Genomic DNA, 10,261 nt, shown 5'->3' on the forward strand with positions numbered 1-10,261 from the left:
TGTTCTGGTACATTTTAAAAGTTAGGTTTAAAAACATTCTTTTGCCTTGTTTGGCCAGCATAGTTTCTAGCCAGAAAACTATGAGGCTCTGGGCAACTTACGTTAATGTCATTCTGAGCATCACTTTTACAAAGTCAAGGGCAAAATCTAGGGCTTGAGGGTGTATAGCTTAGTGATACAGTGCTTGCCTAGCAAGTGTGAGGCCCTGGGTCCCCCCTTAGGGCTGTCAAAAGGAAAAAAAATAGGAAAGAGGAAGGGAGGGAGAAAGAGATCAAATATCATCTCACAGGCTCAGATGCCTCTGAGTGTTTAGCTGCCTGAAAGAGGTAGTCTCTCTCAACACAGCATAAAATGAAACCTTTGCACAAGAACAGCTTTAGAAACTGCAGTCCTCACGTCCCTGGGGTGGAGCCAGCTCAGGCCCTCACAGAAGGGAATGGCCACTGGCTGTGATTGACTCTCCTATGCTGTGTGGATGGTGTATTTCAGGCTGACAGACTTTGCTCAGGGCTTGTGTTGAAGAATGGCAAAGATGGACCTACATACCAATGTCTGTCTCTATCCAGCAAAGGAATATTCGTAAAGATCCCTGGCTTAGAGATAAGCAGTGATTATGAGATTTGCCTTTCCATGATTTGCAAGACCATCTCCTACAGGAAGTCCTCAGAGAGGTTATGGATTTGCAATTTCTTTTCTAGCGATACAAGGCAGATGCATAGCAGTGTTCACAAATGAAATAAAATATGCAATACTCTTTATTTATAACTTCCATATATTTATAATCTGAACAACATTTCCTACTTTTTCCTTGTAAAACCCATTATCAGTTTTTATTATTCTGCCATCAACACTAGTTCTACAAAGTGAGAGTGCAAATAAATATTTGTAAGCATTTGCTTGCTTAGATTGACAAATGTGTATGGATTTGAGGAACATGTTTTTGTTAATGTTAGTAAGACAAAAGTGAGAAATGAAGATTGTGTAGAGTTTTACTCACTCTTTAAAGATATATGCACTTTCTTGCTGACTTGGATGACAACTCTCAAACGCTGGATGAATATTTCCTGGATATCTGTGTCCGTCTCAGGTACTGGATAAACACACATTTTTAGGCTTGCTCAGCTTTTTTGACTAGATGATGGACAAAACAATAGATCAGCCCTGACTTGCTGATTCAAAATAGAAATATCAAAATATTTTCCTCTCCTTGAACGTGGATGGTGCAAGATATGCTGGCTCAGTAATGGCAGAACATTTGTGAGCCCTGGATGTCCTGATGAACAGGGCACATTGGAGTAGGAGGGATGGAGGTTCAAGCAGCTGCTGACTTGGCCCTCTGATGGGTGAGCTTCTATTGTGATGGGCATTTTACCAGCACAATAAAGCATGGCAGCATCACCAGTAAGAAAGAAACTAGGAACCTGTCCTCCTTCCTAACTCATAAAGACACCAAAATGGCATGGGGTGAGAAGCAGGCCTCGTCAGGTCCACATCTCTGACACCTTGATCTTGGAATTCCCAGCCTTCTGTTTTTTATAAATTATTCAGTGTTTGTTTTTTAATAGAGGCACAAAGAGATTAAGTTCTATTAAAAGCAAAAGTAATAGCTGCTCAAAACCCAGCTCTTCCTAATGATGTAACTGCACTTTACAGTCAGCTATGTCCTGCTTTGTTTGTATCTTTGAAGAGCAGGGTGCTGCTCACACCTCTTCCCAGCTCCCCTCCCTTCGGGGGCATCAGGCCAGTAGCTTGAAGTCAGCAATGGTGGCAGTATTGTCACCAGAAACCAGAATATTCTTTTTCTTAAACATTTAAATTCAAAGTGTGTGTGTGTGTGTGTGTGTGTGTGTGTGTGTGTGTGTGTATGTGTGTGTGTGTGTGTGTGTGTGTTTTGGCAATGAATTATCCAGATCATTTCCACAACTTATGCATAGCAAATTTTGTGTGGCTGAAGGTAAAACTGTACGTTTAACACCAGTCAGCAACCGATAATCATGCTCTGCTGTGAAGTCCCCCACTGAATGGGAGACTTTCCATCTATGACTACATGATCTGTGCTTGTTTGCTTTCCTGTGTTAACTCTGAAGCAAAACCATCAGGTGCTGCCAAATGCTTGCATGATAGCATAACGAGCCCGCTCAGTGCTCTGCAGCTACTATGGTCTCCATGGAATTATATGCTAAAAACACCTAAACCCACAAGTAGATATTATCAATATGAAAATATCAATAATATAAAAAGTTACAAATTTGGCAACTGGTATAAGTGACACAATACTGTGCACAACATTGCACGTCAATATAGGGATGGAAGAATCTGGATTTACCTCAAACAGGAGACTAATACATGCTCTTAAAGCTACAAACACACACACACACACACACACACACACACACACATAAACACACACACACACACACACGCACAGAGAGAGAGAGAGATTTCATATGGGTATGTTGGCTGAGAACATTGCTTCTTTCAATTGAAGGTGCTGGTGTTGGCAGAGATATTCATTTACGTTGGAGAGAGCCTGATGTTAAACATAGGAGAACACCAAAGGGGTGTCACATCTAAGAGTCTGTCCTGATCCTGCACATTGCTTAGCATAGGAACTAGAGAAAGGAGGCAGGCCCACTAAGGAAGCAAAGACCTTTCCTGTTAGCTTCGTCTTGTACCTCTCTTCGGCAGGCTCTGAAAACTTGAATTTTACCTTTTCATTTCCAGGGTTACAGTTACAGCAATGTGCAACATGGACTTCAGCCGGTTTCCCTTGGACACACAAACATGTTCCCTGGAAATTGAAAGCTGTGAGTAGACTGGAGCCGGTGCCAGCAGATCTTAATACCTTTCTCAGTAGCAGACAGACTAGGTGTTACTTATCTGCGATGATGCTTTTTTAAAAAAAATATTTTATTTATTATTGTTTTTAAAATTTTATTTTATTTTTTAATTTTATGTGTATACATGTATTGCCTGCATGTAGGTAAGTGCATCTGTGTTGTGCAATGCCTGCCGAAGTCAGAAACGGCTGTCGGATCCTCTGGAACTGGAGTTACGGACAGTTGTTAGCTGCCATGTGGGTGCTAGAATTCGAACCCGGGTCTTCTGCAAGAACAGTGTTCTTAACCACTGAGCCATCTCTCCAGCCCTGTAATGATACTTTAAAAGATGATTATTTAGGTCTATGATAACGTTAAAAGTCAAAAACAAATATGGGGTAAAGTTGTCTATAATTGAACTCTTCCATGTTCTATGGATCTAGGAGTTCTCACAACATCCTCGGGGCAACTGCTTGGGCACGGGAATAGAAATTAATGACTATGAATCTCCTCCCAAGCCCTTGACCCAATAGACACTACACACACACAGAGAGAGAGAAAGAGAGAGAGAGAGAGAGAGAGAGAGAGAGAGAGAGAGAGAGAGAGAGAGAGAGGAGAGAGGAGACTTTGCCTGGTTCTATTACCCTTCCAAATACCATTTCTGCTAAAAAACATAATAATATTCCTGACAACAGTAAGTTTGGCAACAGTTGCCATGGGCAGCTGTCTCTGTGAGTTCCTGTGGAGGTTGAGATTGCCATGGATGCCCAAGGGACCTCAGAAAATGTACATGAGCAACAAAAGAGAAAGTAGACAGATTTGACTTTGTCAGCATTTAAACATTTTTGTTCATCAAAAGACAGTATCAACCAAGTCAAAGGCAACCCTGGAAGGGAAAAAATGTTCACAAATCACAAACTGGACAAGGGATGGATACCCAGAACACAAGAATCCTGAAAGCAGCAACAATAAAACAAAACCAGCTTTAAAAATGGGACAAAAACATATATTCTCTGTGTGTGACCAGTGGTGGAACTTTGTAATAGCCTCTGTCTTTTGCAAAAAGAAGTTCCATAACTCGTAATACACAGAAAATATCTGTCTGAGAGATGCCCAGCCCTAAGTGACACATCTACACTGGAACGCCTATACCCAAGGCTCACAGAACATAGCGGAACAGGGGGTGGAGAGAATACTAATACAGCCCTCAACTCTCACCTGTGGGGCTTTCTCATACAACAGAGTGCAATGCACACAGAAGGCCACAATTGGCTAAGTTTTAGACAATAAGAGACTGTAGGGTATGTGTCCCTAGACAAGATGCCTGTATTAAACCTCACCCACTCAGGGCTCAGGGATCATTGTGGAAGAGGGGGTGGAAAGATTATAAGAGCCAGGGTTGGTGCGTGAACATAAGGAAACAGAGTCTTCCAGGCCTCTGGGAACTTGCTAACAATTGTGAACTTGCTAACAATATGAACTTGTAACAATTGTGTCAGCATGCACGTGACCCATGCTGACTCAATCAGACAAAAACTCAGCATAGAAGTGGGGAAATGGACAGCAGGCCCCAACCTTAACTGAGGAACTATTGGCAACTGATTATTGCTGGATGAGGGAGAGTAGATCTTCCATAAGGGAGTGACTCTAGATAGGCTGACTAGATTCCAGTGGATGAACTCACACCGAGGGACATCTGGGTACAAATGCTTGACCAGACAGAACTTAACCTGTATGACAGACTGCATGGAACCCAGTGAAAGGGGGGCTCTACAGAGGGGTGCAGATGGGGGAGGGGGTCTAAATTTGATTAAGATCTATTATATGAAATGCACAAAAACTCAATAAAGAATATTTTTTAAATGGGCCAAAGATATGAATGAACATTTCTCCAAAGAATACATGGAAGTGGCCAAGAGCTGTGAGAAGACACGACTTCAGTAATCACTAGAGGAGTGTCAGCAACAGAGAGAGCTGCCACATCACAGTCATCAGGATGCTTACTGCTCCCTGAAAACAAAGCAGCAGAAAACTGTGCATGAGGATGTGGAGAAACTGGAACCCTTGTGCACAAGAATGTAAAATGATGGGGCTGGAGAGATGGCAGCCGACAACTGCCGTAACTCCAGTTCCAGGGGATCTGACACCCTCTTCTGACCTCTGTGGGTATTGCATGTCCATACATGCAGGCAATACACATATACATAAAATCAAATCAAATAAAAAAATAAAAAAGAATATAAAATGATACAGCTACTGTGGAGGCCAGCATGGCCATTCCTTAAAATATTTAAATCAAAACACCATATGGTTCAGCTCAAAGAACTGAAAGTTCATACACAGCATTATTCACAAGAGCTAAAACATGTGAGCAATCCAAGTGTCCACTGATAATGGGCAAGTTAAAGCACTGGACACATACAATGAAATATTATTTCCTCTTAAGAACAAGGAAATACTGACATGTACTTCAATATGGATGAACTCTTTTGTGTTTTTCAGACAGGGTCTTACTATGTAGCTCTGGCTGGCCTCGAATTTACTATGTAGACCAGGCTGGCCTCAAACTCACAGAGATCTACCTGCCTCTGGGATTTAAAGGGCAATAATATACTAAGTAAAATAAGCCAGACAGAAAAAATACAAATTCTTAGCCAGATATGGTGGTGCACACATGTAACCCAATACTCAGGAGGTGAGGTAGGAGATTGCCCTAAGTTCAAGTCCAGCTTGGGTTACATAGTGAGTACCAAGCCAGCTGGAGCTACAAGGCAAGACCCTGTCTCAAAACCCCAAATATTCATAATGATAATAACAACAATGATAATAGCAAAAGACTGGCTCTAGGGGAGAGGGGGAGATAAAGGATGGTTGGTTATGGGGTTACGGTTTGGGAAGATGAAAAGCATTTTGATGATGATGGTTCCTCAACACCACCAAATGTTTACCACCACTGAACTGCACAGTCAACATAGTAGGATGGTAAAGCATGTAATACGTAAATCTTGCCACTATATGGCAACAACAACCAGAACTAGGTCCCAGGAAGGGCCAGGCTAAGGCAGCAGCAGGGTTAGCTGCCCACCCCAGTTCTCCATACACCTTCTCTGTCTGTCAAGTGATGAGTGCAGTCGGGACTCCCATGTCTCCAGCTTGTATTTGATTCGTTTTTGAGACAGGGTCTCCTGTAGCCTCAGCTGCCCTGGAACTCGCTTGTAGACCAGGCTGGCCTCAAACTCACAGAGATCCACACATGTGCTGGGATTAAAGGCGTGCACCACCCGCTGGTCCAGGATACCTTTCTAAGTGGCCTGTCTCTATGGCAATAGATCAGATAGTCTAGGCTCTAAACATCTGGGACCCAGAGAGAGGGCATGTTAACATTACCACACAGGCAAAATGGACAGCTCTATGGGGACCCAGGACAAAGGGAAGGATTACTTATTGCACAGTGGCTTTACCTTGGTGTTGCCACTTGATCTTGACAAGATATCTATGGGGAGCTTATAAACTCTATCATTCAAAGGTTGGACATAATTTACCTCAGACACAGTAGTAGAGCAGGGCTAAAATGCCAAGCTCTTGTCTCCAGAGCCTCTTCTCCCCTTCCAATAGTGAGGCAGCATCTATCTCCACCTTTAAGTTATGCCATTCAGGGCACTAGAGAAATAGCACCGTGAAACAGATACAGTAGGGGACGCCGTAGCGTGAAAAATCAGACCATAGTATTTGCAGAGTTTCTCTGTTCCCCTCTGCCTGCAGGGCAGCAGCAGGAGGCAGGCTGGGGACTCTAGAGCAGAAGCTGACTCACAGGCCACAGATGAAAGTTCATCTAGGAAACCTCTACTCCCCCTTTCCAGCCTTTTATTGTAGGAATGGCTTATAAAATGGACATGATCTGGACTAATAGCTTGTAATTAACCCAAGTAAAACCGTGTATTCTTGTCTCATGACCCGGGTACCTGATCTCATTTCTTTGGCAACCTCAATTTGGAACTTCACCCAAAAGAATAATGAATGGATGTGGGTATGCTTGAGAATGAACCTATCAAAGTGCTGAGAGACGGCACACCCATCCTCATTTCACACAGTGAAGACTGGGAAGGACACCACCTTGGGTGAATGAGATATTCTAGAACTTGGGATGAAAAGGCATGAAGTCTGCTAAGATAAGGGCAGAGCCAAACTTATACTTCCCTAATTGAAGGTGGAGAAACCATTTTGAATAAAATCGTGGGTTGGACCTGACTCGAGGATAGTTCCAGAAACAGAGTTTGAGAGACAGTTCCAGGAGATAGGTGGTTCCAAGATATCTCTGGGAGAATGAGTGTCCCTGAGTTTAAGCCCACTCTTTTTTTTTTTTAAAAAAAAAAAACCAAAAACAACAACAACAACAAAAAACCCTTATGGCTGGGTATGGTAGCACATGCCTTTAATCCCAGCACACAGGAGGCAGAGGCAGGTGGATCTCTGTGAGGCTAGCCTGGTCTACATAGCAAGTTCCAGGCCAGCTGGGGCTACATGGAGACCCTGTATCAAAAATACCAAAAAATTACCTTATTTATTATTTTTATTTTATGTGTATGAGTGTATTTACTGCATGCATGTAAGTGCACTCCTGTCGTGCAATGTCTGAGGAAGTCAGAAGAGGACACTGGATTCTCCTGGAACTGGAGTTACAAACAGTTACTAGCCACCATGTGGATGCTGGGAATTGAACCCTGGTCCTCTGCAAGAGTAGCCAGTGCTCTTAACAGCTGAGCCATCTCTCCAACCCCCTTGAGCCCACTCTTTTTTTAAATATCTTATTATTTTTATGTGTATGAGTATATTGCCCACATGTATGTGAGTGCACCCATGTCGTGCAGTGTCACGGAGGTCAGAAGAGGGCTTCAGATTCCCCTGGAACTGGAGTTAAGGACGGTTTATAGCCACCATGTGGGTGCTGGGAATCGAACCCGGGTCCTCTGCAAGAGCAGTCAGTGCTCTTAACCACTGAGCCATCTCTCCAGCCCCCTTGAGCCCACTCATAAAAACTAAATTTAAAAGTCAGACTTTTTGTTTAGGAAAGATTACCTAGGGTCATCTTTACTTAAACCAAGTAGTTGTAAATGCTAGTCATATCTACAAATCACCTTCACAGATTAGTGTCTGGTTCAATAACTGTGCTATTGCCAAGCCAGTTGGCATAGGAGGCCTTCCAGCACACAATCAAAGGTTAGGGACACCTCAAAAGAATGGTTTGCACATGGGCAGATTAGACTGCCAACTCTATTAGGCTTTGCCTCAGTCTGTCCAGGCGGCAGATGGGGTTATGCAATTGGACTAAGTGGCTTACCTGGAAGGGGTGGGGCTGGAAAATGGTAGCCTACCTCAGAGAGGGCGATGGTCACAGTCATTCCCACCTTACTCTGGGGAGGTGGGCACAACCAGGGGCCCTAAGAGGATCGCTTGTGCTAGCTCCATTTCTTCACGAATGCTTCCTGGCTAGACTGTCGTCCTTACCGCCTGTGAGTGTGTCAAGGATGGCCATCAGTGATGAACTACTATACTTTGGAAGAAGAAAAGAAAGACTCATGGTTTGTAAGGTTGAACCACATGAAATCTTGCCAGTATTTAACCATCTCTGACCTACAAAACAGCAATGTCATTTGGTTTAACCTAGTAATAGCAGGCTAGATTATGGGGTAAGCCTTTTTTATAGGAATCATGAGACTTTAAGCTTGGGAATTTTTCTCTGATAACTTATGAAAGACTGGGAAGTATCTGATTTGTCTTTCTGTGTTATTTAGATTGCAATTTGCTACTCAAACTGTCTTACCACAACCCCAGAAATTTGTGTGAGAAATTAGGGTACATAGATCCCATGCAGCTCACAGACAGATACAACTTTCCTGCCACTCCATGCTTGACGTTGTCTCCCGTCTTTCCAGATGCCTACACAGAAGATGACCTCATGCTTTACTGGATAAAGGGCAACGACTCCTTAAAGACAGATGAGCGAATATCACTCTCCCAGTTCCTCATTCAAGAGTTCCACACTACTACTAAACTAGCTTTCTATAGCAGCACAGGTGAGCGTGAGATGGGGACTGGGTGTCAAAGAGGCTTCAGCTTGGCCAGATGGTTCATCTTCAATTTTAGGAAAGATGTGACTTGGTTGTCAAGTAAACAGAGCTTTTCAACAGAGTCCTACATGAAGTCTAGTGGATGGTAAGCAGTTGAGGAGAAGTTTTGTTTGAGGCAGGGTCTCACTCCATTAACCAAGCTGGCCTGAACTTTTTATACACCATATAGCCAGACTGGCCCTGAACTTATCCTCCTCCTGTCTCAGCCTTACCAGGGCTAAGATTACAGGTGTACACCACTACACCTAGCTTTGGAAGTAACTTTTTGACCTACCAATGCATCAGAGATAATAATCTAGGAAATATTAGTAGAAGCTCAAACATAAGCCATGTGAGTAAGTTTATTCGAGACAATCACTTTGTGAAGCTAGCACCTCATCCCGGAACTGATTGCCAGAGTCCCTCATCTAAAGCAAGAAGTAAATCCACTTCAGTCTACCGTTTTCAGTAGCCAGGCTCCTGGGATGGTTCACTCATTCCCAAGCACTTTGAGAATGACCTGTGGTCATTCTCCTATGGACCTGGTTGTGGCTTTATGAGTCAAAGATCTGTTTAGACTTGTCACCTCCTGTTACCTGAGGTCATGTGCTGTAACTTCCTCCTATAGCCTGCCTCTGCTGGTAAATAGCTAAGCTTAACATTCTCTATTGCTAACCTCTGCTTTGACCAATCTCCTCTCAAGTGAGTTTGCACAAATCTTCATGAAGCTTCTCTTGCTGAAAACTTTCATGACTGTTCATGGAAATTTCACCTTGTAAGCGCACCCTAATCTTTCCAATCTGTAACAGAGCATCAGTACTCCAACATAACAAGACAATCCAGCTCCTCCCCTGTACCATTTACCCTCCAGGCTTAGTTCTTTTGGCCTTCAGTCTTCTGAAAAGCCCTCCACCATCACTTGCTGGTACCAAGAGGTATGTTATATCCCATTCAGTGTAATCACCAAGGTACCAAGTTCTAAGCTAATGCTGCTAAGCCTCCATCTACTCTCCATCCTGGGCATCACCTGTCATCCTCACATCCTTTTCTTTTTTGTAAAAAACAAGACAGAGGAAAGCCTAAATGGACCAGTGATTACCACCAGTGATTACCACCAGTGATTGCCTAAATAAAATATTATGTTTATACCTTAAAACACATTTCTTTCCATCAAGAAACCCCCAAAAGGGAGCCGGGCATGGGGGTGCACATCTGAAATCCCAGCACTTGGGAGGTGGAGGCAGGAACATTGTGAGTTCACTGCCATTCTCAGGTACATAGTGAATTGGAGGCCAGCCTGGGTTACCTCAAACCAGAGCTGGGGGGGGGGGGGGG

The 10,261-nt window shown here is 43.4% G+C and overlaps 1 protein-coding gene across 3 annotated transcripts in view; it reads left to right on the plus strand.

Moving 5' to 3' along the window:
* The window catches only part of Gabrr1 (gamma-aminobutyric acid type A receptor rho1 subunit), a 31,653-nt gene that overhangs the window by 17,333 nt on the left and 4,059 nt on the right, over positions 1 to 10,261 (plus strand). For all 3 annotated transcript variants that reach the window (XM_008831834.1, XM_029562974.1, XM_008831835.1), the window contains 2 exons: positions 2,725 to 2,807; positions 8,753 to 8,893. In XM_008831834.1, coding sequence (XP_008830056.1) covers positions 2,725 to 2,807; positions 8,753 to 8,893 — 224 coding nt within the window. The remainder of the gene's footprint in view (positions 1 to 2,724; positions 2,808 to 8,752; positions 8,894 to 10,261) is intronic.

The sequence above is a fragment of the Nannospalax galili genome, unplaced genomic scaffold, assembly GCF_000622305.1.
Source record: "Nannospalax galili isolate Female #2095 unplaced genomic scaffold, S.galili_v1.0 scaffold375, whole genome shotgun sequence".
In the NCBI taxonomy this organism is placed as follows: domain Eukaryota; kingdom Metazoa; phylum Chordata; class Mammalia; order Rodentia; family Spalacidae; genus Nannospalax; species Nannospalax galili.